The sequence below is a fragment of the Crinia signifera genome, chromosome 2, assembly GCF_055691185.1.
Source record: "Crinia signifera chromosome 2, ASM5569118v1, whole genome shotgun sequence".
Lineage (NCBI taxonomy): Eukaryota > Metazoa > Chordata > Amphibia > Anura > Myobatrachidae > Crinia > Crinia signifera.
In genome coordinates this window covers 8,985,162-9,012,717 of record NC_139218.1, presented here as the reverse complement: position 1 = coordinate 9,012,717, position 27,556 = coordinate 8,985,162, and the positions used below count along the sequence as shown (strand labels likewise).

The window sequence follows — 27,556 nt, the reverse complement described above, 5'->3', positions numbered from 1 at the left end:
CCCGTATTTTTGGAACCAGGACCGGTCCAAGAGTCCGGGGCTGGTTTCAGAAATACGGGGGACCCCTACGCTTTTTGTCCCCTGTATTTTTGGAACCAGGTCCGGCTCTATGAGCCCGGGGCTGGTTATGCTCAGGAGGGGGGACCCCACGCAATTTTTTTTTTTTTTTTTTTTACAAACCCAAAATCGCACATAAGCTCTAATTCGCACATTTTCATGCCTAAAAATCGCACATTTTCATGCCGAAAATTCGCCCATTATCACACTCAATCGTACTTTTCTTGCCGGAACATGCACCTCATTAAATATGCGAATCCAAGGCAAAAATGTGATTTAAAAAAAGTGCGATAATGGGCGAAAAACTGACGTGCGAAAAACTCTCATCCCATAGAATGTCACCCTGAAGGGGCCCATACACGGTCCGTTAAACGGATCCGTTTGGGTCTTAATTAGCACGCTTCGCATCGGATCGCATGCCTAGTGCATGCGGTGTGCATGCAATGCGATCCGATGCGAAGTTTAGCTAGTACAAAAAGTATGTGCAGCACATACTTTTTGTACCGTACTATGTGATGCGCCGGAGCGCGCATCGCATAGTACAAAACGGACGGTCCGGGAACGGACCGTCTATGGGCACCTTGAGTGTGATGTCAATGCAGTGACATCACAAGGGCAAATGCAGTGTAGGGGACTGTTATGTCATAAGGGCAGGGGCAGTGCAGTATGTAGTGCCAGCACTATTAGACCAAGGCAAAGCAAATCGTACAGAAGCAGCCGTACTTGTATACAACATGGATATAAGGAACTGAGGCTCCAGCTAAAGCACTAACTCCAGCAACATTTCCAAAAGCAGAATAGTTTATTTTTCCCTATGATTTTTTCCCTGTGTAACGAACCTTTAATAAAGATAACAATATAAATATACTTTTCTAAACCATCCAAGGTCTGTTTTGTATCGCTGGCTTCTGCATGTCGACAGTAAGCGCAGTCCTGGCCATGGGTACGGCCTCTATACCAGCAGCATTGGGAAGGGTCTGGCTCACCTGCTACCACTGACAGCTGCATTTACTATTATGTGAAAGAATGTTCTGAGTCGGTTCCTGTTTGGCGCGTCCACACAGAGAGACTGTTCTGCACAACACCTTCCATCTTGTTTGTCTTATTACTGCTGCATCTAATTCTGAGCTGTGGTTCCAGTGTGTGCGGTGACTCAGTGTGTGCGCTAATATTTACACTGACCATCGTTAACTCTTGCAGGCGCTGGGTAGCAGAGATTTTTAGATCCATTTATTAATAAGAGAACCCCCCCCCTCCCCCCTGCAAATTAACATTTTATATTGCACACAGTTATCTACCCTCCTGCAGGAGACTCCCTGACATAGCAGCAATCTCCCTCATTAGTCTAGCAATCTCCCTCATGTCACCTAGCCCACATTACACTGTTACATCATAGTTACCTACCCTCCTCCAGGAGACTCCCTGACATAGCAGCAATCTCCCTCATTAGTCTCGCAATCTCCCTCATGTCACCTAGCCCACATTATACTGTTACATCATAGTTACCTCCCCTCCTGCATTCTGCAGGAGACTCCCTGTCATAGCAGCAATCTCCCTCTCTCCCTTATTAGTCTAGCAATCTCCCTCATGTCACCTAGCCTACATTACACTGTTATATCATAGTTACCTCCCCTCCTGCATTCTGCAGGACACTCCCTGATATAGCAGCAATCTCCCTCTCTCCCTCATTAGTCTAGCAATCTCCCTCATGTCACTTAGCCTACATTACACTGTTATATCAGTGTTACCTCCCCTCCTGCATTCTGCAGGAGACTCCCTGACATAGCAGCAATCTACCTCTCTCCCTCATTAGTCTAGCAATCTCCCTCATGTCACCTAGCCCACATTACACTGTTACATCATAGTTACCTCCCCTCCTGCATTCTACAGGAGACTCCCTGATATATCAGCAACCTCCCTCTCTCCCTCATTAGTCTAGTAATCTCCCTCATGTCACATATCCCACATTACACTGTTACACCATAGTTACCTCCTCTACTGTATTCTGCAGGAGACTCCCTGACATAGCAGCAATCTCCCTCTCTCCCTCATTAGTCTAGCAATCTCCCTCATGTCACCTAGCCCACATTACACTGTTACATCATAGTTACCTCCCCTCCTGTATTCTGCAGGAGACTCCCTGACATAGCAGCAATCTCCCTCTCTCCCTCATTAGTCTAGCAATCTCCCTCATGTCACCTAGCCCAAATTATGCAGCTGTTACATTTTTTAGGAGAAAAGGAATGAGAGATAGATACATTTATATTGAATCATCAGCACCATTTCCCAGCATTGGTTATAAAACACAAGGGGCCAGATGTATTAAGCCTGGTGAAGAGATAAAATGGAGATAAAGTGGAAGGAGATAATGCACCAGCCAAACAGCTGTGTTTGAAATATGATAGTTGGGAGTTGATTGGCTGGTGCGTTATCTCCTTCCACTTTATCTCCAGTTTATCTCGTCGCCTGGCTTAATACATCTGCCCCAATGATCTCTAAGGCTACATGCATTTCTTGTGGAATTTATTTACATGCAATTATATGGAACATTTCCTGACACGTATCCGTGACTTTTCTTTAGCAAGTTTCTTTAGTAGCTCTTACTAACTGCTTTGGGGCTTATCTACAGTACATTTGTATATGTCAAGATTCCTCTCAGATGTAGCAGTACACACCTACGCTTCTAGGTGCCACGGTCACAATCTCTTTTCGCAATCTCTCCAAAATGGAACTAGAGACACACCCTTTGGGTGGAGCATGACACGCCCCCTCAATGGGGCGCTGTGTAAAATTCTACTACCAACTATAATCTCCCAGAAACTAGTTTTCAAAAGTAAGCAAGTATGATATTGCCGCATAGAGTGTTTTATGGAAGTCATGTATCAATCCAGAGAACCTTTCTGAGCCCTGGAAAAAAACTTTGATGCCAAGACTGTATCACCTTCACTTATAACCACTTGATAAATTTAGCAGGGAACCGAAGTCTGGTAACAGGCCAGGGAGAGGGAACAGTGATATCACTGCGTTATCCCCTTTTCAAATAGATGTGCTACCCCCTTTCTCCAGCACAGATAGAGGAGTAAGGGGTAATCACTGCGTTATAAATAAGACCCCTTTATCTCTGCCCACCGTGATAAACTCCAATACTTGGTTTATAGTTAGGGATTCTGGAAGGGGACAGGACCATTCTAGATGTAGGGGGTTCTAGATCTTATATTGGGCAAGTCACATCTGGTGGTGGTGGTGGGGGGGGGGGGTCTTCCCGGCACATCTTCCTCAATCGGGATATTGGGACAGCCCTCTGAAATTGTAACGGATGCCTACATCGGGAGGGCGGGAGAGGTTGGGATACACGCTGCTCTTAGTGGGACAGAATGGACGAACATGGAATTAATGGACATCTTTGTTGTCTATGGGTGTAAGACACTGTCCTACTGTCTCTGTACTTCTATACTGACAATAACGTATGAATCATAGAAGTTGTCTGGTCTGCGGGGACCTACAGGAACTTGTGGATATATTTCACCAGGCACAAAATCCAGCTCATTGTTGGCTGATCCAGTTTTCCAGTGTTGGGTGATCCAGTTTTCCAGTGTTGGGTGATCCAGTTTTGCAGATTTCCAGTTTCGGATCCCAGCAGTGCACTGAGCAATTATCTGATGATTGCTGATATTGAGTAAATATACAGAGCACCAGCTTATTTTGAGCCAATCAAACAAGTGTTCTGAAGAACCACCAGTGGTGGATTTCCGCCCATAAACTTGGAACTACCTGTATTGGATTGCATTGATGATGTCACTGAAACGATGAAATGCGTTGGTCTCTTTATACTTACCTGGTGATTGTAACTATCGAATATCCGTTTTACGTATATATTTGTTAATTTACTCTTAGCGCCCCCTGAACCCTTCTTTTTTTTTTTTCATTTCTAAAACATTGGGTCCCATCTGAGCGCATATTGGGGTACTTTTTATTTGTTCATTGTTGGGTGATGCCTTCTAATTATCATCATACTAAAACTAGAGATCGGCAAAAGTTTCAGATAAGTTTGTAGTCCATTTGTATCACAGCCGCCTCCTTGAAATTTCCCAAGTGAGCGTTCTGCGTCTGCGTACAAGTCCGCGACACTGCCATAACAAACCCATAGGACAGGCCATCTCCTTGTGAGCGCTATGCCACTATCCTTGGGGTTGCATCACTACATCCTACATCAGCAGTGCCTCCACCAGCAGTGCCTCCACCAGCAGTGCCTCCACCAGCTGTGATGGTCATGGTGTAAAACAATGTCAGACAGATTGGACGGCGTTACTCCCTTGTCATTAGCTGTTGGGTTCTCCTACCGCCTCACTTGTTATATGATATTAATCACCGGGTTCTGCGCAGTGCTCGGTCGATATGTTACAAGATGTGCCCACTCTGCCACGTGAAGTGTTAAAGCTGCTGTTGCACAAACCGGGGGGTTATACATCTGAGCGCGACAACAAACCAGCACAATCCCATCAAACAGCTTCTCATCATTACTTCCAAGTCTCTCAATTAGATCCGTACTGGAGAGACCTGGACGATGTGGCCCCTGTGTAATTGCATTGAAAGCTACAAGCGATCATCAAACGCTGATATTAGAAGGAGGAATTATTCCAGCGCCTCTCTCCTCTCGCACACAAAGGGAAGAGAATGCTGGGGCAGACTTGGTCTATACCATCGATCAGTAACCAACAAAGGATTCATCTGCTGATGAGACACTAATCGATGAGAGCAGTCTGAGAGCGCACGCTGAGATGTGAGAGAAGGCAATCAATCGTGCAGCAGTCACCTGGGAAAACATGGTGTGTCTGGGAAGCTGAGCCGAGCAAAGGTCAGCAGCAGAGAGACCCAAGTCACCCTTACACCAACCTCTGCCCACATCTCAGCGCCAGGGACTTCCTGCGTGCTGGCGTCATCCGCATACAGTGTGTCTCGTAGCTGCCACAACATTGGCACCTGCCGTGATTGCCAGGCTGGAAATGGGTTATAAAGGCCCCAGGTTCTTACTCTAGAGCAATGGTTCTGAACCTCGGTCCTCACGTACCCCAAACAGGTGTACAGGTGCACTCATTACTCACTGACACATGTCCCAGGTCACACAGCAGGTGCACAGGTGCACTCATTACTCACTGACACATGTCCCAGGTCACACAGCATGTACACAGGTGCCCTCATTACTCACTGACACATGTCCCAGGTCACACAGCAGGTGCACAGGTGCACTCATTACTCACTGACACATGTCCCAGGTCACACAGCATGTACACAGGTGCACTCATTACTCACTGACACATGTCCCAGGTCACACAGCAGGTGCACAGGTGCACTCATTACTCACTGACACATGTCCCAGATCACCCAGCAGGTGCACATGTGTACACATTACTCACTGACACATGTCCCAGATCACCCAGCAGGTGCACAGGTGCACTCATTACTCACTGACACATGTCCCAGGTCACCCGGCAGGTGCACAGGTGCACTCATTACTCACTGACACATGTCCCAGGTCACACAGCATGTACAAAGGTGTACTCATTACTCACTGACACATGTCCCAGGTCACCCGGCATGTACACAGGTGCACTCATTACTCACTGACACATGTCCCAGGTCACCCCACAGGTACACAGGTGCACTCATTACTCACTGACACAATTCCCAGGTCACTCAGCAGGTACACAGGTGCACTCATTACTCACTGACACATATCCCAGGTCACCCCGCAGGTGCACAGGTGTACTCTTTACTCACTGACACATATCCCAGGTCACCCCCGCAGGTGCACAGGTGTACTCATTACTCACTGACACATAGCCCAGGTCACCCCCGCAGGTGCACAGGTGTACTCATTACTCACTGACACATAGCCCAGGTCACACAGCAGGGGCACAGGTGCACTCATTACTCACTGACACATGTCCCAGGTCACTCAGCAGGTGCACAGGTGTACTCATTACTCACTGACACATGTCCCAGGTCACCCGGCAGGTGCACAGGTGTACTCATTACTCTTTGCCAAATGTCCCAGGTCACCTGGCAGGTGCACAGGTGTTCTAGTTTAATAATTTCACTTGTGATTTTGTCATCTGGGGGTACGTGAGAGCCTAGGTTGGGATCCTTTGCATTACGGGGTTAGGAATCTATGGGTTGTGATATATGCAGGGGTTTGGGGTATGGGTGTTGGGGTACAGTGTCCCTGCTCCCCATACTTACTGGTATAATGGGAATGTGGTGCCCTCAGGCAGTGGGGTTTAGGGTTTGGATTATTTTATACTCAGCTGTCATTATTTTGCTTAATGTCCTTGGTGAAACTCTAATGCTAATAAGTGACCTAGGGAGGCGCAGTAATCACTGACTCTACAGGACACAGGACCTGGAGGCTGGAGCGGAACGGGAAGCACCTGTTCACCTGCCAAAACCTTGCTGCACTGCAGAGGGGCAGATGTAATGTGTGTGGAGAGATTTAGATAAAGGATGGGGGTGGTCCAAAATAAGAAAAGAGAAGGCGCATAGTTGGGTCGTCATGGTGGCTGCTGGTTCTGCTCCCGAATCCAATTGTGCACATCACGAATTTCTACAATTTCAGGATTTCTCCCATTATGAAGTCAGCGCAAAGGTCTGTGATGCATAATCTCAGTGCCCCAAACCAGTATTGTTAGGTGTCTGACAGCCGACGCTTGGCGCCCAACACATAATAAGTATAATATTAGGGTGCAGTCACCACTAATGATGAACGTTTCACAGACGTCGCTCGCTGCGGGGGGCTGCACATGCACTTTAGCAGCCCCCCCATAAATGCGGACAACTCTGAGCCAAGACCGCCGTCTGTGACCTCCGCATCCGTTCAACACGTGTCATCGCTTACTGCTGTGAGTAATCTCAACCACCGCCCTAACGATCATACGCCATCAACCGCGGTGCTCACGCCTGTGCGGAGCATGTATACGCGCAGATACAGAGACACACACAGCGGACTGTACCATATGAATCAGGCTGAACAGTGACTGTGATCTGACGGTTCTCTCTGGCCCGTGGGCTGGCAGACGCAGAAGGGGCTAATGGCACGCCGCAGTACGCCAGTGGCTGCCGGGTCATATGAGATGAGGATGATTCTTAATACGCTCTCAGTACGTTTGTCTAAGGCCTTGAGGTTTTCCGCCCATTCTGGGAATATTTAGCTTTCTTGTTTCCTGGGGTTGTTTTAGGAGCAAACATGACTTTTTATTCCAAGAAACCAGACTTGCATGTACTTACACAAGCACCGGACTGTCCCGGCCTCCTGTCACTGCCATCTCCAGGATCAAATCCGAGGTAGAACTCTGCGCCGGTAACTCTCCACGCTGCGCCTGCTCCCTACCGGCTGACCGGCTCATCTGCCTGACATCTAGAAATGTAATATGGCCACAGACCGCCAAGCAGACCCCAGACGACTCAAGTCTTCCTAACACTGGGTAGTTCAAATAAAATTTAAAAAATGATAGATGATATTCCCCAATTCTGATTGGTTTATACAGTATATAAATAGAAACTAAATATTCCAGGTTTGATCCATGCTTCTATCGCACTCCCAAAGCTGAATAACAGCCGTGAGCTATGGGAGGTTATTCATTAAGGATCTCAAAAGCAAAGTCTTTCTCTAACGGACAAAACCATACTGCGCTGCAGGTGGGGCAGATGTTACATGTGCAGAGAGTGTTAAATTAGATTGAGTTATATTATTCATGTGCAGGGTAAATACTGTCTGCTTTATTCTCACACTACCATTTAGATCTCAGTTGAACACACCCCACATAAATGTTACTCTCTCTACACCTGTTACATCTGCCCACCTGCAGTGCAGCATGGTTTTGCCCATTAGAGAATGATTTTGCTTTGAGATCCTTACTGAGTAACTGGTGCGTAAGGTGTAGTGAAAACTCCACCATCGGTCTGCTATATCGTTCGTGTCGCCTGGAGTGACTAGTTAGCCAGGCAAGCGATTTCTTGGAGAGCATCTTTCCCCAAGTTGAAAACTCTCCTGCCCCAGATTGTGGGGAACATCTCTCAGTGATGATCTGTGAGGTCTGCTGGTTATAATACGTCTCTCTGGACAGAAAACAATCGCTGTCCTCACATATTAATATTTACACCAGATTCTCTGCACCCCAAACCCCGCAATCTCCCATTCCAACTTCACACGCTGAGGATCAGAGCAGATTCTATCTTACTGTTGTATAATGAGATACCTCTGGAATTACTATGCAGTGGTATCTCTGCACCAGACAACTGGATTTACAGTGCCCCATCTGCTGGGACTGGAGCTAGCGCCAATGGGAAATGAATGATCCCCATAATGCATGTTATTGGGGCACCGGTCTATGTCCTGAAGAGCTGACAGTCAGGCTGGTGGCTGGGCTGTACCCTCTGCATCTATGGTGCTTCTGCTGAACAGCTGCTTGGTCCCGGAGATTGTTCCTATAAGAAGTAATTGAGGAATGGTTGAGGACGGGCAGCCGGGAGGCCCAGGGCAATTAGCGGGAACGCTTTCTCTCTATCACAATGACATAGTTTGGGGACTTTGCTAATTAACAGGTAATTAACCAATCAGCGTTGATCTCTACATTCTCAGATGCTCTGGACGTATTTGGAGAATTTTCGGTATTTCTCAGGTCTAGGCTACGTAAGACTAATCAGGTTTCAGGCTCATTAGCAAGGGACGGGCGTGGTATAAATGATCGACATAGACAAAAGTTTAACGTCGAAATGGTCGACACAGCAAAAGGTCAACTTGTTTTATATGCATTTATGGGTATTCATTTTAGATATCATCGCATGGACCCCAGATTAATGTGCCCGCCCCCTCGTGTGGCTCACTCTCTTTACCGCTCCCAATCGGAGTCAACATAAATTGTAAAGTATGAAAAAGTAAAAAAAAAAACGTCAACCTTTTCACACAACGACCCATTGCCATGTCAATCATGTGCATGTAGTCGTAGTATTTGATTTGGGCTGTTTGTGTTAGTAACAGGATTGTTGTCTTGTGTTATTTCAAGTTAACTGGCATGGCGCGCTTTGCCGCTTTAGCTTTTTGTGTCATTGTTGATCTGATAAGGACATTACAGGTGAGGGTTATTGGCGGCCGTCACTGAATCCCTTTTTACCTGATTACAAAGAAACAGTATTTCTCTGCAATGTGCTCACATAGGGTCAAATGTATCATGCTCCAAATAGTGATAAAATGGAGAGTGATAAACAGCCAGCCAATCTGCTCCTAACTGCCATGTCACAGGCTGGGTTTGAAAAATGACAGGTAGGAGCTGATTGGCTAGTTGTTTATCACTCTCCACTTTATCACTTTTTGAAGCGTAATACATAAGGACCACAGAGCCCTGGAGGCATATGTTGTTACTAGTTAAAAGCCCGTCAAAATGACGGCTTCAGCAATGTAATTGTCACTTTGAGCTGTGACAGTTTCTACTTTCACTTTGAGCTGTGACAGGTTTTAGCCCACAAACTCTCCACCCCACCCCCCAGTCCCTATCTGCTCCTACCCCCAATCTATGTCTTCACAGCTCACTCTCTTTATATCCAGCAAGTTTGAAACAGAACCGTGTCCCTGCAAAAACTGCTTTCACTTTCTGTTATGACATCTTTTCGCACACAAAGGAGTAATTTGGTCCGTCAAGTGGCCTCTAGTGTTCAGTGGCATTACTTTAGGTGAGGCGTAGTTAGATTTATATACTGTACATTTATATATAGATATATCTATATAATGTAGATGGCAAAAGGCGTCACTCGGAGACTGGATACAATTTCAAAGCTTTATTGTGTGGTGACCACACAATAAAGCTTTGAAATTGTATCCAGTCTCCGAGTGACGCCTTTTGCCATCTACATTACATTTGGTCCCAGACCTGGGAGGGCACCGGAGCAAGTATTGATCATACAGATCTGTGGAGTGCCGGATTTCTTGTTTGGCGATATATATCTATATATATATATATATATATATATATATATATATATATATATATTACCAGGCTGTCGTCTTGTTACATTTAAATGGTGCTTTTCTTTCCTCAACATACAGTACAGTATATATTGGGGGAGATGTATCAAATTGTGGGGAGAAAGAGAGATATTTAATCAATACAAAAACCTTTGGTACTCTTTACCTAGAAGGGCGCCCATCGCGGGCATCGCATGTACCAAAAAATCGCATGCGATGCGACCGACGCGATTACCGCGATTTCCCATAGGGAACAATGTTAAATGTCCCAATTGACCCGATTTTCCATAGGGAACAATGTTAAAAGGCCCACAGAGGCCAAATAGCCACCCTGAAGTGTGAAATGGCCCCCACAATTGTTAACGCCACCCCACGATCAACGTCATCCCGAAGCGTGGCGAGCGCAGCGGTACGCGTCCTACGACCTTTTCATACCCCCACTATCCACGTCGGTGTGGAGTTGAGAATAGAAAGTGTGGCGAGCGCAGCGAGCCACCGAGCCCGAAGCGTGGCGAGCGCAGCGTGCCCCGCTCGGGGACGCGGACACCTGTGAAGCCTGCGAGGGGACGCGTATACCTCGCGGGGCTCGCTGCGCTCGCCACGCTTCGGGCTCGGTGGCTCGCTGCGCTCGCCACACTTTCTATTCTCAACTCTACGCCGACGTGGATAGTGGGGGTATGAAAAGATCGTAGGACGCGTACCGCCGATCCTCGCGGGCTCGCTGCGCTCGCCACGCTTTGGGTTGACGTTGATCGTGGGGTGGCGGTAACAATTGGTGGGGCCATTTCACACTTCAGGGTGCCTATTTGGCCTCTGTGGGCCATTTAACACTGTTCCCTATGGAAAATCGGGTCAATTGGGACATTTAACATTGTTCCCTATGGGAAATCGTGGTAATCGCGTCGGTCGCATCGCATGCGATTTTTTGGTCGCATGTGATGCGACCGACGCGATTTTTTAACCTTACGATGCCCAAGATCAAAATCGTGGGCGCCCTTCTAGGTAAAGAGTACCAAACCTTTTTCTCTAGTATTCCGGCTGTAGAAAAGATGTATTTTCTCTTCTCCCTGTTGCTGTTTTCTCATCTGTTGTGCACATTAGACAATGTGTACCCAGCTCGGTATCGTTAGCGGGGCCATGATGCATTCCGTAGTATGACTCTCGCTAGCGCTATCCTCCATTGTATGTACTTGGATGATAACGATATTGGTCAGTGATGTCACCTGTCCCCTCTCCGTACATGCAGTCGCTGGTGATATTGTCAGATTGAGCTGCGTTTACTACAATGGGGAGAGGGGGGCATGCATTGTTAACGATATGTACAGCACACACAAAGGGCAATATGCACATGATATCCTTCATGATATCGATATTGTGCATACCGTTAACGATATATCGAGACCAGAGAAATACACAATTAATTGTATGGGAATATAAAAAAATAAATTATGAATAAAGGAAATGTTGGACAAGCCAGAGTAATGGGGACAGTATGTATAAGTGCCACCTCCAACCGCGGGACACGGTGGAATTGCCCTTGCTGCCAACCAATCATATTAGAGTTGTGTTCCCCCTTTCTCCCCCCACTATACCCCCCACTGCCCACATCTCCCAGTGTGTCTCTGGTCCCAGTGCCACCATTTCCACGGAGATGCCACTTTCCGTAGTAATCATTGATTGCCGCTGTCCTGTTTTATCATATCGTGTTTTTTTTTTCCCTGTTCCAGAACATCTAAATAAGTCATTTGTTCTGAACAAACAATGACAGCTCCCATGAATCAGGACAGTTGGTGCTCGGATTTAATTAGAACCAATTATCAGCATAGAAATCTGTTCTAACGGTGAAATGATCAAAATTTCCTTTGCAATTGGCCTGGCTGCTGCCGTGTCCTTGGATCTACCCCTGCAGTATATAGGCGGCATTGTAGCGGGGTGGTGTATACGCTCTGTTGTGTTGTGTGTGTGTGTGAAGTTACCTGTGCTGACTGCGAAGAATGCACAGGAAGGAAGCTACAAGCTACAGGTAATGTATCTCAGGCTGCCTGTCTCCCTACATGAAAGTGTCCCAGCCTGGCTGTGTGTGACATCCACCGCTTTGTGCGTTCATCAGTCTGGGAGCGAGACAAGATTCCCTACCTGGAAATGACTTTCTATTATTAGCCGTTCGGTTACCAGGGCTTATGTTATGTAAAACAATTGAAGCTCTGTTCCTTAACAGAGACGCGATTCATGATACTTGTAGTAACAGTGGGCACCTCTGACAAAGGCTGGGGGGAATCGGTGCTTCTGAGCCCAGGTATGGGACGCACAGGTCCTGCAATCTCCGGGCACTCAGCCCCATAGGGGTTATTTGCTGTTAGGTGTTGTTCCCCCGCTGTGCTGGGTGCTGATCAGCTACACCCTATAGTAGTGATCAATCTATAATACTATGCCCTCATCATCAGCCGGCAGCTAGACTGAGCACCACTGTGCAGTGTGTGTGTGTGCACCCTACCAAAGCAACCAATAAGATGCTTGGTATCATTGACTAACTCACATGTTTTATCAGCAAATTGCTGATTGGTTGCAATGAGTTTTATCGATGTTTCACCATCAACACTTTACTGGAATCATCAATTAGCATCACTAGTTGGGGACGTGTGATAGACCAATCAGAGAAGGAAGATAAGACTAAGTGGGTACGATAGGAGGGAGTGGCTAAGGACAGTGTGACCAATAGTGGAAGAACAATTGACCTTCGCCATAACGCCAAAATTATTGGCAATCTATGCAAGCTATCAATGGTTGATAACCATCATTTATTAATAGCCATCCCTCCTCTATTTCTCATATATGCCCTACCATTCTTCCCTGGTCGTCACTGGCGGCTCCAGAGGCGGGGCTCTAGCACAGTTCAACATTCGAATAGCAGAGCCACACCCACTGCCACCAACTGCCATTCCAAACTGACTCTCTGGCAGTGGGTGTGGCTCCCCTATTTGAATTTTGAACTACGCTGCCCACTCTGAATCATAAATTGAATGGGTCCCAAGGAACGTACTCTAGGGGGTAAATTTGCTAAAGCTTCTAAAAAGAGGTGATGTTGCCCATAGCAACTGATCCGATTCTGTCTATCAATTCTCTGTTGCATTGCAAATGATAGACAGAATCTGATTGGTTGCCATATCACCTCTTTTCATTTTCAGAAGCTTTAGTAAATTTACAGTTGGGACTGATTCGGAGCTGCGGCGATCCCTAAGTTGCCCAGAAATGGCCGTTACCATGACCAGCCATGCATGGCGTATAACAGCCTCTCTCACCAAGATGCACATGCATGGGGCAGCACAATCTGCAGTTGTGGTGCATGCGCCACGGGAAGCCTGCACATCTGACTTAGAACCAGACCCTCTGCCAGGTGATATACTGTAGTGACATGTTACACAATGCATAGATCATATAACCCAGACACAGGGTGGAATTGTATGTGACCATATGGCAGAGGCCCAGGAGACTGAGACAGTGGGAATCCTACAGTAGCATCCTCATATTTCATCCTGGAGGCAGGTATTCTAGAACATAGAACCCCAGCATTGTCCTAGAGATGGGAGAGGAAATCCATGTACACACGTTATTCCCCTGTTCTGAAGATCTACTGGAATAATCTGTCAGCCTCAATGGGTGTAACGGTCATTGCATTGGCCACCTCTACTTCCAGCACTCGCATTATTTGGTCTGGGGAGAGCTGGATAATGATTAATAATAATAATTGGTTCACCAGCTCTAATTCAATTCTTTTATAAGCCGCGTGCATGCAGAGTGCCAGTGCCAACCATTCCGCAGGCAGCTAGGTTACTGTGCGTTATAATGACTGGCACCGCTCCTGGCTGTACGTATCCGTATTCTGTGTGTGTTATTGCTGAATGTGACGCAGTGATGACCATCGTGGTATAAGTTTTACGATTTGGTGGCTGCATTCCAATGGTGGGAGCGATGGTCATTCAATGTTAAAATACAGCTGAATTAATCTTTTTATCATGGAGAACTGCCAGCTAGCCCACCCTGCATACTCCCCAATCTGGCATCGTGATCTGATCCTTTCAAAGTTCCAACATCGGTCTTCTGATGGCAGACTTGGTCCCGGCATCAGTATTTTCGGTACTTGTTTCCTATCTGGGCGCCCACTAAGTTAATTGAGCACCATGCTATTCTCCGTAGTGAAATCTGATCGCATCGCATCGTACACATACACGATATTGAACGATGCGATGCGATGCGATGCGATCCGATTCGATTTCCCATAGGAAACAATGTTAAATGGCTCAATTTAGCCAAATTATCATAGGAACAATAGTAAATGGGCCAAAAACACCCCTGAACATTGAAATGTCCCCCCAAAAGTAGTTGACGCCACCCCGCCATCAACGTGAACCCGAAGCGTGGCGAGCGCAGCGAGCCCGCGAGGGGCGGCGGTACGCGTCCTCCGACCTTTTCATGCCCTACTATCCACTAGGGCGTGGAGTGAGAATAGAATAGTGTGGCGAGCGCAGCGAGCCACCGAGCCCGAAGCGTGGCGAGCGCAGCGAGCCCCGCGAGGGGACGCGGATACCTTCACAGGTAAACGCGTCCCTTTGCGGGCTTCCCAGGTGTCCGCGTCGCCATGGACACCTGGGAAGCCCGCGAGGGGACGCGTATAACTGTGAAGGTATCCGCGTCCCCTCGCGGGGCTCGCTGCGCTCGCCACGCTTCGGGCTCGGTGGCTCGCTGCGCTCGCCACACTATTCTATTCTCACTCCACGCCCTAGTGGATAGTAGGGCATGAAAAGGTCGGAGGACGCGTACCGCCGCCCCTCGCGGGCTCGCTGCGCTCGCCACGCTTCGGGTTCACGTTGATGGCGGGGTGGCGTCAACTACTTTTGGGGGGACATTTCAATGTTCAGGGGTGTTTTTGGCCCATTTACTATTGTTCCTATGATAATTTGGCTAAATTGAGCCATTTAACATTGTTTCCTATGGGAAATCGGATCGCATCGCATCGCATCGCATCGCATCGTTCAATATCGTGTATGTGTACGATGCGATGCGATCCGATTTCAGTACGGTGCCGTACGTAGAAAACCTGGGCGCCCAGATAGGAAACAAGTACCGTATTTTCATGGATGGGAATCTGGGATGCTGAATGATAAATATGATAGGTGCTGATTGGCTGCAGTGGTGTATTTATAATGGGCGCAATGGGCACACAGGGGGCCCCACAGCACACGCACTGCCTGTACACAGGTACCTCTGCATAAAGCCCCTAAGGCCAGTTTTGCCATTTGGGAAAGGAGGATTAACACAAGAACCACACAGTATTTCACATCGGCTTTTTTCCCTATTTCAATTTGTTTTGTAAAACCTTTTTGTCCATATTTGGTCAGTTTGTTTTTGTCTTGTTAGGAGATCTATAAATGTACTAATGGTATTTTCTGTATATGCAAAGTCTGAATGAGGGGGTGTATGTCACAGGTTCCGGGTTTGACAAAGGTGCGGTATGCCGGCCAATCTGGGATGTTTGAGTAAAGAGGCAATTGTTTCCAAGGCAACGGAATTGTCATGTAAATGACTGCTGCCGAGATCAGTTGGCATAACGCACCTCTGGCAAACCCGGACCCTGTTACCTATACCCCAAAATGTCCAATATGTGTGGGGAGAGCAGCCTCAAAAGTGATGGGGTTAATTACAGGGTCAATATTTCCCTGTGTATTAGTACCGAGTAAGGCAGTATGTCCCTGTGTATTAGTACCGGGTAAGGCAGTATTTCCCTGTGTATTAGTACAGGGTAAGGCAGTATCTCCCTGTGTATTAGTACCGAGTAAGGCAGTATTTCCCTGTGTATTAGTACAGAGTAAGGCAGTATGTCCCTGTGTATTAGTACCGAGTAAGGCAGTATGTCCCTGTGTATTAGTACAGGGTAAGGCAGTATCTCCCTGCGTATTAGTACCGGGTAAGGCAGTAGGTCCCTGTGTATTAGTACCGGGTAAGGCAGTAGGTCCCTGTGTATTAGTACAGGGTAAGGCAGTATCTTCCTGTGTATTAGTACCGGGTAAGGCAGTATCTCCCTGTGTATTAGTACCGAGTAAGGCAGTATGTCCCTGTGTATTAGTACCGGGTAAGGCAGTATGTCCCTCTGTATTAGTACAGAGTAAGGCAGTATTTCCCTGTGTATTAGTACCGGGTAAGGCAGTAGGTCCCTGTGTATTAGTACAGGGTAAGGCAGTATCTTCCTGTGTATTAGTACCGGGTAAGGCAGTAGGTCCCTGTGTATTAGTACAGAGTAAGGCAGTATGTCCCTGTGTATTAGTACAGAGTAAGGCAGTATGTCCCTGTGTATTAGTACCGGGTAAGGCAGTATTTCCCTGTGTATTAGTACAGGGTAAGGCAGTATCTCCCTGTGTATTAGTACCGGGTAAGGCAGTAGGTCCCTGTGTATTAGTACCGGGTAAGGCAGTAGGTCCCTGTGTATTAGTACAGGGTAAGGCAGTATCTTCCTGTGTATTAGTACCGGGTAAGGCAGTAGGTCCCTGTGTATTAGTACCGGGTAAGGCAGTATCTCCCTGTGTATTAGTACCGAGTAAGGCAGTATGTCCCTGTGTATTAGTACCGAGTAAGGCAGTATCTCCCTGTGTATTAGTACCAGGTAAGGCAGTATCTCCCTGTGTATTAGTACCGAGTAAGGCAGTATCTCCCTGTGTATTAGTACAGGGTAAGGCAGTATGTCCCTGTGTATTAGTACCGGGTATGGCAGTAGGTCCCTGTGTATTAGTACAGGGTAAGGCAGTATTTCCCTGTGTATTAGTACCGGGTAAGGCAGTATCTCCCTGTGTATTAGTACCGAGTAAGGCAGTATCTCCCTGTGTATTAGTACAGGGTAAGGCAGTATGTCCCTGTGTATTAGTACCGGGTATGGCAGTAGGTCCCTGTGTATTAGTACAGGGTAAGGCAGTATCTCCCTGTGTATTAGTACAGGGTAAGGCAGTATCTCCCTGTGTATAAGTACCGGGTAAGGCAGTAGGTCCCTGTGTATTAGTACAGGGTAAGGCAGTATCTCCCTGTGTATTAGTACCGGGTAAGGCAGTATGTCCCTCTGTATTAGTACAGGGTAAGGCAGTATCTCCCTGTGTATTAGTACAGGGTAAGGCAGTATTTCCCTGTGTATTAGTACCGGGTAAGGCAGTATCTCCCTGTGTATTAGTACCGAGTAAGGCAGTATCTCCCTGTGTATTAGTACAGGGTAAGGCAGTATGTCCCTGTGTATTAGTACCGGGTATGGCAGTAGGTCCCTGTGTATTAGTACAGGGTAAGGCAGTATCTCCCTGTGTATTAGTACAGGGTAAGGCAGTATCTCCCTGTGTATTAGTACCGGGTAAGGCAGTAGGTCCCTGTGTATTAGTACAGGGTAAGGCAGTATCTCCCTGTGTATTAGTACAGGGTAAGGCAGTATCTCCCTGTGTATTAGTACCGGGTAAGGCAGTAGGTCCCTGTGTATTAGTACAGGGTAAGGCAGTATCTCCCTGTGTATTAGTACAGGGTAAGGCAGTATCTCCCTGTGTATTAGTACAGGGTAAGGCAGTATCTCCCTGTGTATTAGTACAGGGTAAGGCAGTATCTCCCTGTGTATTAGTACAGGGTAAGGCAGTATCTCCCTGTGTATTAGTACCGGGTAAGGCAGTATGTCCCTGTGTATTAGTACAGGGTAAGGCAGTATCTCCCTGTGTATTAGTACAGGGTAAGGCAGTATCTCCCTGTGTATTAGTACAGGGTAAGGCAGTATCTCCCTGTGTATTAGTACAGGGTAAGGCAGTATCTCCCTGTGTATTAGTACAGGGTAAGGCAGTATCTCCCTGTGTATTAGTACAGGGTAAGGCAGTATTTCCCTGTGTATTAGTACCGGGTAAGGCAGTAGGTCCCTGTGTATTAGTACAGAGTAAGGCAGTATCTCCCTGTGTATTAGTACAGGGTAAGGCAGTATGTCCCTGTGTATTAGTACAGGGTAAGGCAGTATCTCCCTGTGTATTAGTACAGGGTAAGGCAGTATCTCCCTGTGTATTAGTACAGGGTAAGGCAGTATCTCCCTGTGTATTAGTGCCGGGGAGTAAGCCAAGTCGTGTCCGTGCTGCTCTGGGATCCTCTCACCTACTGGTACACATGATTGGTACGGTTCTATGTGCACGGATACAGGACGCACCAGTGATCCACATCTAAGTCTCTGTTATCTTGTCGTTTCAGTCTCTATGCTGCCTCTCTGGCTTCCAGTTCCAAATGATTATCTGCACTAAACCAGCGGCCTGGAGTGAGCTACCAGAGGAGTGACGCTGTTCTGTAACACTGTAAGTGCCTCTATACCCTCCGCTTAGCGTAACCCCCCATCCCCCGGGGGTAGTCAGACGCTTTATATCATATAATCCCCTGGCGAGGAGCTTATCAAGTGCAATCTCCTAGTTCCCTATCAGTGCATTGTGTGAGTTCCATGCTACACAGGTGTTTCCCTCATTTACAGCCTTGGCACATTATGATTGGCACTTACACCCCTGTACCCAATGCTCGGACAGGAGAAACGGATGGTTACTACCCCCAAACGCTCGCTTCCTGTCCGTCAAACTGCGGAGTGATTGCAATTACGATCCATGCGCTATTTCCCCTTGCGCATGTGCAATGTATTCGATAATCGATTGATCTGCGTATTTGCACAACACCGATCATCTCTGAATCAGGCCCATAGATTAGATGGAGAACTTGTAGCCCTCTTATTTCCTGTGGTGCAGAGTCTTCCCCTTATAGATACAATGATAATTTGATGACAGTTACCTGACAGTCCGTCTGCAGAAGACAATACCCTCCACCGCTCATCTACATATTAAGTCAATGATTTTCTTTTCCCGAAAGGTCAGTGCAGATTGTCAGATGTGTGAGGGTCCTCTGAGGGCGGTGGGCTTACCAGCTGCGCTCTTCATTGATTCAATAGATTTAGAAGGCTTGGTTGCCAAGAATGACATCTTCCAGTATGGGGCTCATCAGATCGTATCCGATCCCCACTGGGATTTCCTGTCCATCCCTGAGATAAGACTTGTAACCTGGCCCGTCTCGCTTCCTTCCACTTCGCCGTTATGTACAGAAATATTCCCAGGAATCAGTGCTTTATAATACATAATTCTTATATCATAGAACGCTAAGGGTATAATATGGTGATCAGGGTCGGAGCTTTCTAATGTCATTGTGTGACATAATAGTGGGCATTTACTGTATCAAGGCGAGAAAAAGGGGAGAGATATTCAGTATTAACCAATCAGCGGCTACCTCTCATTTTACAGGATGTGTTTGAATGATAGAACCTGAGTGATTGGTACTTAAACTTTCTCCATGCTTTGATAAATAAGGGGCCTATGTACTAATCCTTTATTCAATCAGGGATTACGACTATCGGAACTTGCCGACACTAACTCGACAGTCGGAATTCAATGTTCAGACTGTCGAGTGTCGGAAAGTCTGTGGACTGGAGAAAACAGACGCAGATTGTCGAAAAACGACCGGTATTTAGACAATCTACGGCCGTTTCCAACAGATCTGACAGCATTGAATAGGCGAGAGCGGTTGTTTCCCCTGTTGGGAAATACGGCACAGATTGAATAGCCCTCAAAATACCAGCCAATCAGCTCCAAGCTGCCATGTTATATACAGTAGGTTGTTTTTGAAAAATGCCAGGAGCTGATTGGCTAGTACATTTGTTGCTATCACTCGTTATGAATGATCAGCTTCTAACTGTCATTTTTCAAACACATTTATCATTAGTTTAATCATCCGGTATCTCTATCCACGTTGTCTCTCTCCAAAGATTTGTAAATCTTTATACAGCTTTATACAATTGTACTTCCGGTGTTAGCAATGACTGGATACAGAATACCCCACTATTGTCATAACAATACAGATGTGTCCACATACATCTATGCTCCATGCGATACAGTTAGCATTATAGTTTTCAGGTTAAATAGCGTCTTAGTGCAAAATGAAGCAGACACACAAGCAGCTTCTGCTGATGAAAATGATAGACGATCACAGAACTACAAGGTAATTGTGGCCGTGTCCGGACATTATCACACATATACTGTACAGTCAGTGATGAACGGTTTGGAAGCAGACAATGAATTACCTGTATAAATGAATACTACTCATATCAGCGAATTAACAACAGTCTATGCGGCTGCTCCGCCCCCGGCTGGGTAACCGAGCACCTGCTAATAGGGCTAATTGCTAGAACAATGGGCCGCGCTCCATGCAGGAAGGGGCTGCGCCCTGTGATGTAGGGGTACAGTCTTGGTGAGACCGCTCTCACCCTCGGGCACAATAGAGATTTTCTCTGTTTAACGGCAGAAGAGACGGAGGTTATCTTTAACATATTCTAAAAATTCCTTTTCCCAAACATTGAGTCCGTTCCCCTGAAAGGGTCCTTTGTCTCTTCACAGGAAGAAACGCAGGACAGCTGAAAACCAGAAGGCGTCTGTGGAGAATGAGATTACTCAGCCGAGAGAAGGCAGCGCCAAGTCGGGCCACCCCTGCCAGAACTTTGTAGCTGTTCTGTTGCGGTGCCCAGCCATATCCACTCAACACATACAGACATCAATCAGCCAATCAGAAGGTGTGGTCACACACACAGAGTCGCCTGATTGTGAGTACTTACTAACATGGCATGGCGGCATCCTGCCAATGTCCCTTATATAATGAGTCTAGGTCACGCCAGGCAATGGATGTCCTGACGCACAGCAGGCACACATGACTCGGCACAATGGTTGGCACTGGTGTGGCACGCTTTTGGCACTGCCGTTGTCATCACTCCTAAGCCTCGGCCAATCACAGCTGTGATGGCAGTGGGTGAGCACTATGGGCACTCTGTAAGGTGTGGCCTCTCTCAGAGCGAGGGCACTTACCGCATATCCCCCGTCACCAGCTTTATGGGCCTGATTTGTGTTTGTAAGTACAGAAAAAAAAAAGAAAGGAACTTTGTGCCAAGATAAGCAAATACATTGTTTCTGTGCAGGGTAAATACGCGCTGCTACTACATGTAGCCCACACATGTTAGACTGCTTTATTCTTACACTGCAATTTAGATTTCAGTCACACCGCACACACATCTATCTCTCTCTGCACGTGTTAATCTAGCCACCTGCAGTGCAGCATGGTGTTACCCGGGTGCACATGTTACATCTAGCCACCTGCAGTGCAGCATGGTGTTACCCAGGTGCACATGTTACATCTGGCCACCTGCAGTGCAGCCTGGTTTTACTCAGGTGCTTGCTTTTTTGTTTTACTTACAAACATGAATCTGGCCATCCGGCTATGGATGCACTCTTACCAGGTGTCCTGTCTCTTTGACTCCAGGTGTACTATTTCCTTCTACCTGCCCCAGGTATCCTGCCGCCTTCACTCCAGGTTCACCATATCCCTCCACCTGCCCAGGTGTCCTGCCTCCTTTACACCAGGTGTACCATCTCTCTCTGCCTGCCCACGTTTCCTGCCTCCTTCACATCAGGTGTACCATCTCCTTTCACCTGCCCAGCTATCCTGCCTCCTTTACACCAGGTGTACTATCTCTCTCTGCCTGCCCACGTTTCCTGCTTCCTTTACACCAGGTGTACCATCTCCCTTTACCTGCCCAGGTATCCTGCCTCCTTCACACCAGGTGTACCATCTCTCTCTACCTGCCCATGTTTCCTTCCTCTTTTACATCAGGTGTACCATCTTCCTTCACCTGCCCAGGTATCCCACCTCCTTCACACCAGGTGTAACATCTTCCTTCACCTGCCCAGGTATCCTGCCTCCTTCACACCAGGTGTACCATCTCCCTTTGCCTGCCCACGTTGCATGCCTCCTTTACACCAGGTGTACCCTCTCCTTTCACCTGCCTAGGTATCCCGCCTCCGTCACACCAGGTGTACCATCTTCCTTCACCTGCCCAGGTATCCTGCCTCATTCACACCAGGTGTACCATCTCTCTCTCTGCCTGCCCACGTTTCCTGCCTCCTATACATCAGGTGTACCATCTCTCTCTGTCTGCCCAGGTATCCTGCCTCCTTTACACCAGGCGTACCATCTCTCTAATAATAGGTGTAATATCTTCCTCTGCCTGCCCAGGTGTCCTGCCTCCTTAACACCAGGTGTAATATCTCCCTCTGCCTGCCCAGGTGTCCTGCCTCCTTCCCACTAGGTGTACCATCTCCCTCTGCCTACCCATTTGTCCTACCTCCTTCACACCAGGTGTACCATCTCCCTCTCCCTGCCCAGGTGTCCTACCTCCTTCACACCAGGTGTACCACCTCCCTCTGCCTGCCCAGGTGTCCTACCTCCTTCACACCAGGTGTACCACCTCCCTCTGCCTGCCCAGGTGTCCTACCTCCTTCACACCAGGTGTACCACCTCCCTCTGCCTGCCTAGGTGTCTTGCCTCTTTCCCACTAGGTATATTGTGTTTCAGTAACTGCAGGTGTCCAGTCACCCTTCCTCCATATCCCTCTCCCCCCGAGTTGGCCTCAGTCTCATTCACTACACATGCCACCCTCACCCTAATCCTGGCGTGTATTCCATCTACCCAGTGCCAGCTTCACAGATGCCCCAGCTAGTTTTCCAACCTCTCCTGAGCAAAGTTGCCCAGTCTTACACCCGCTGTTTCCAGGTTCTCAGTGGCACCTTTATGGCAGGTACCCGGGCACATCCTTGTAGCAGGTGTCTATGCTCTCCCCAGTCTCACCCTTCACATAATGATCTCTGGTTACCCAGCTGGTCACATTCCTGCCCCGCTGTGTGTAAAGCCGCTTCAGATTCTCTTATCAGGACATGTTAGAATGTTGGGATACACAAGATACAAGATTCCGGAGCTCCCACCAGTCAGCAATCCCGGTGCTAGCTCTGGACTGTGCCCTAGAATAGCCCAGGAAGTGCGTAGTACAAGGACAAGTTACGTCGCCACAGTGTATGGAAGCAGAGATGTAACCACCTAGGTTGTGCATCAGTATTTTACCTGAGCAGGCGATTACACAAAGGTGCCTCATCCTTGGGTTATACATGTTTTCTTCCAGATGGAATTATATTGGTTACTCTCCAGTAAATGTCAGCACCTTCCCCAGTAGATTAAGATCACACGATGTAGGTAAAGGTGGGCAGAGATAATCAGACGTATATAATGTAACAGTCAGCATATGTAATCTATAGGAATGATAACCGCCTGAGGTGGTCACCCAGGGGGCACAGATTGCTGGGCACAGGGCGATATGTTACACAAACACAGTGAAGCATTAGTAAGCGCTTACAATCTAAATACATGCAGTATTGCCCGACGTTGGAGAGACCGCAGGACCGGAGGACAAGTTAGGAGTCAGTTCCGGGAGTCAGTAAGCTTTACCAGTTAGCAGAACCCCACCCCCATGTGAGATCTAAAACTTCAGCTGTAAACTCCTCAGGTGCTAATGTGGTGATAATTTAATGCTTCATAATTATGTTAATGCGAAAGTGCATATTTTATCACCGAACACCCTCTTTTGGAAGGAGAACGTTGCACTGGATCTGTTCATGTTAATGTGTTTAGGAAGTTATTTGTGTCTTTTTTTCCCCATCCACTGGAAACTTGCCACTTCCAGGTTATGCTGGTCCTGTCTGAAATGTGACATTTTTGGATCATGCATAGGAAGGAGCTCTGCTGCCACCGTGTGGCGGACTAAAGCATTGCAGGAATGTGCTGTTGGCGTAGTCTCCCTGCAAATTGTAATTTTTAACAGTTCCTTATACAGTGCCAGCATTTTCCATAGCATTTACAATTGGAATCAAATAGGTAATAACAGACATACAGATAGGGCAAAAGACACTGCTCTCAGCTCTACAGGAAATTGGAAATAGTATGGGTGTTATCTATTGCATAATTGTCAGCAGATTTCAGAGACTCTTGGTGGGACCAGCAATGTTGGCCAGGGGTCAGGGGGATGGGACAGGTAAGAGAGAAAATAAGTGAGGTTATGTGAGGACTGTACAGTGGGGATGTAACTGGATAGAACAGGTTATGTGGGTGGTTGTAGAATATACTAAGCTGCCTAAAGAGGTGAGTACTCAGGGAACGCTTGAAGGTTTGAAGACTAGGGCGACTATGCCCAACGTGTATGGACAGTGATGATGACAATCACCGCTGCGGGGAAAGCCGCTCAGTGCATACACACTGAGAGGCTTTCCCCCTGCCCGGCACCGACGGAAGGGGGGAGGACGGCGTTGCATGGCGGAGCGCTATGCAAAGCCGCTCATCTGCTGGTATAACCAGCAGATGAACGGCTTTCCCGGCAATGTTGCAGGAGCGCGCAGCAGCGCTCACCGCTTATCACCAGGGCATACACACTGGGCGGCTTTGAGCTGAAAGACGCTCAAACAGGCTGTTTTGAGCGGCTTTCAGCTCAAAGTCGCCCAGTGTGTATGGGCCTTTATTGTGCGTGGGCGGGGATTCCACAGAGGCTGCAGGCAGAAGAAAGTCCTGCAATCATGAATGGGTGAGAGACAGACATAGATCTTGTGCAGAGAGGAGAGGTCGGGTTGGGAGATATTTTGACATAAGCAAAGAAATATTATGTTGCTTTAATTATGAGTCCAATCTTCATAATGAGGAAAAAGGGCACTTGCTGTTGAACTAAATAGAAAGTCCACCCCCAGCCTGTCCTATTAGTTCCACAGCAAGTGCCCTTTTACCTCATTTTGAAGATACTGTGAAACAGTCCCCACTGTACTTTGCAGGGGAAATCCCACATTTTTAAAGATGTGTCCCTGAAACTCCTGTGTAATAAAGACCTCTATGATACAATCACAGTGTGGATGGCAGAGAGGCCTGTATCATTACAAGGGACAGCTAAATACCCAGCATGGCCTTAGCTGATAAACATTGGAAAAGCACAGAAGGGGAGTGAGAGAAGTGGATTTACAGCGGCGCGGGGAGAGGCGTGTATGATATTATTGTAAAACTTTGTGACTTAGACTAATCGTGTCCCTTCGTCTTTCCCACAGGTGACATCAGTTGCAAGGGGATGACAGAGCGCATTCACAGTATCAACCTTCACAACTTCAGCAATTCCGTGCTCGAGACGCTCAACGAGCAGCGCAACCGTGGCCACTTCTGTGACGTGACGGTGCGAATCCACGGAAGCATGCTGCGGGCGCACCGCTGCGTGCTGGCCGCTGGCAGTCCATTCTTCCAGGACAAGCTGCTGCTAGGATACAGCGACATTGAAATCCCTTCGGTGGTGTCTGTCCACGCGGTGCAGAAGCTCATTGACTTCATGTACAGCGGGGTGCTGCGGGTCTCCCAGTCGGAGGCCCTGCAGATCCTGACAGCCGCCAGCATCCTGCAGATAAAAGCAGTCATTGACGAATGCACGCGGATTGTTTCGCAAAATGTAGGTGGCGTATACCCCCTGATACAGGACTCTGGCCAAGAGACACCCAGGGGGACGCCGGAATCAGGTACCTCTGGGCAGAGCAGTGACACGGAGTCTGGCTTCCTGCAGAGCCACCGCCAGCACAGTGTGGACAGAATCTATTCCGCCTTATACACATGCTCCATGCAGAATGGCAGTGGGGAGCGTTCCTTTTACAGCGGCGCCCTGGTGAGTCACCACGAGACTGCGCTAGGGTTACCTAGACAGCATCACATAGAGGAACCCAGCTGGATCACCCGCATCCATCAACGCTCACAGCGAATGGAGAGGTACCTCACCACCACTCCTGAAACCACCCACTGCCGTAAGCAGCCTCGCCCGGTCCGTATACAGACATTGATGGGAGACATACACATAAAACAAGAGGTAGACGATGACTATGACTACTATGGCCAGCAAAGGCCGCAGGGCCTGGAGCGCAACGAGTCAGAAGAGTGCACTGAAGACACTGACCAAGCCGAAGGCACAGAGAGCGAACCCAAAGGGGAGAGCTTTGACTCCGGAGTAAGCTCATCCATTGGCACAGAGCCTGACACGGCGGAGCCACAGTATATGCCTAGTCTCATACGAGAGGGGCAACAGGACCCATCCCAAACAGAGTCAAACAACTTGACCACGGAATGCCTAGAAAACCAGAACCCGCAACACGTAGACACCAGCTCTTGCTACCCTGAGAAGAGGAATAAAATGGACGTAGACAGCACAGTGCTTAGTGTTAGCAATAGCACCGACAAAGAGGTTCTGAAGAACTCCGTCACCCAGTCCATTGCGCAGACTTTGCCAACCACTCAGTTGTACTTGCGCCAGACGGAAACACTCACCAGCAATCTGAGAATGCCGCTAACTCTGACCAGTAATACCCAGGTCATTGGCACGGCCGGCAATACTTACCTTCCGACTCTCTTTACAGCGCAGGCGGCGGCAGCAGGTGGTCCCAAGCCGTTCCTCTTCAGTCTGCCACAGCCTCTGGCCGGCCAGCAAGCTCAGTTTGTGACAGTTCCCCAACCCGGATATTCTTCCCAAATGCAAAACCAACAATCCCAAGGAGGACACAGCACAGCCAGCGGACAGGGAGAGAAGAAGCCTTATGAGTGCACCCTCTGCAACAAAACCTTCACCGCCAAACAGAATTATGTGAAGCACATGTTTGTACACACGGGTAAGTGCACATACATAGCTCCTTCCTATATACTCTGATGGTGGCTTCATTTGTGGAGTGAGGTTGTGCCTTTTATTTAATACTATATATATATGTATGTATGTATGTATGTACAGTATGTATTGTCCTTCATTTATTATCATAGTTGTCCACTTTCCCACTCTGCTCCATCAATATCCACATCAATCCCCCTTACTTTGTCATCCCTGGCCCACCTCACCTAACCTTACATCCCCATCTAGGCCCACTCTTCCTTAATTCTTCATCTAGGCCCGACTTAACCTCCCTTATAGTAATTCCTCATCTAGGCACACATCAATCTTCCTTACTTCCTCATCTAGAACCCTCCTCACCCTTCCTTACATCCACATCTAGGCCCACCTCACCCTTCATTACTTCCTCATCTAGGCCCACCCTCGCCATCCCTTCCTTCCACATCTAGGCCCACCTCACCCTTCATTACTTCCTCAGCTAGGCCCAACCTCACCATCCCTTACTTCCACGTGTACAGTAGGCCCACCTCACCCTTTATTACTTCCTCCAACCTTAACGTCCCATACAATACTACCTCATGGCCCACATCACCCTCTCTTATTTTGTTATCTCTGCTCACCCCAACCTCCCTTCCCTTCATAGGCACTACTGTGCCTATAGCACTTCCTCCTCATCTAGGCCTACCTGACATTTCATAATTTCATCTTCTAGGTCCTCCTCACTCTTCGCTACTACCTCATCAAGTCCCACCTCACACTCCCGTACTTCTTCATCTAGGTCCACCTCACCATTCCTACTTCCCTATCTAGCCCAATTTCGCCCTCCCTCACTTCCTCATCTAGGCCCGCATTGCCCTCCCTGT

The 27,556-nt window shown here is 47.9% G+C and overlaps 1 protein-coding gene across 12 annotated transcripts in view; it reads left to right on the top strand.

Annotated features, from left to right (window-relative positions):
• Positions 1–27,556, top strand: part of ZBTB20 (zinc finger and BTB domain containing 20) — a 759,091-nt gene that overhangs the window by 706,279 nt on the left and 25,256 nt on the right. For 11 of the 12 annotated variants that reach the window (XM_083171553.1, XM_083171550.1, XM_083171551.1 and 8 more), the window contains 3 exons: positions 18,317–18,417; positions 20,548–20,750; positions 25,111–26,700. In XM_083171553.1, the coding sequence (XP_083027679.1) occupies positions 25,131–26,700 (1,570 nt within the window). In that variant the 5' untranslated portion in view covers positions 18,317–18,417; positions 20,548–20,750; positions 25,111–25,130. The remainder of the gene's footprint in view (positions 1–18,316; positions 18,418–20,547; positions 20,751–25,110; positions 26,701–27,556) is intronic. The other variant, XM_083171555.1, reaches the window with a different exon arrangement.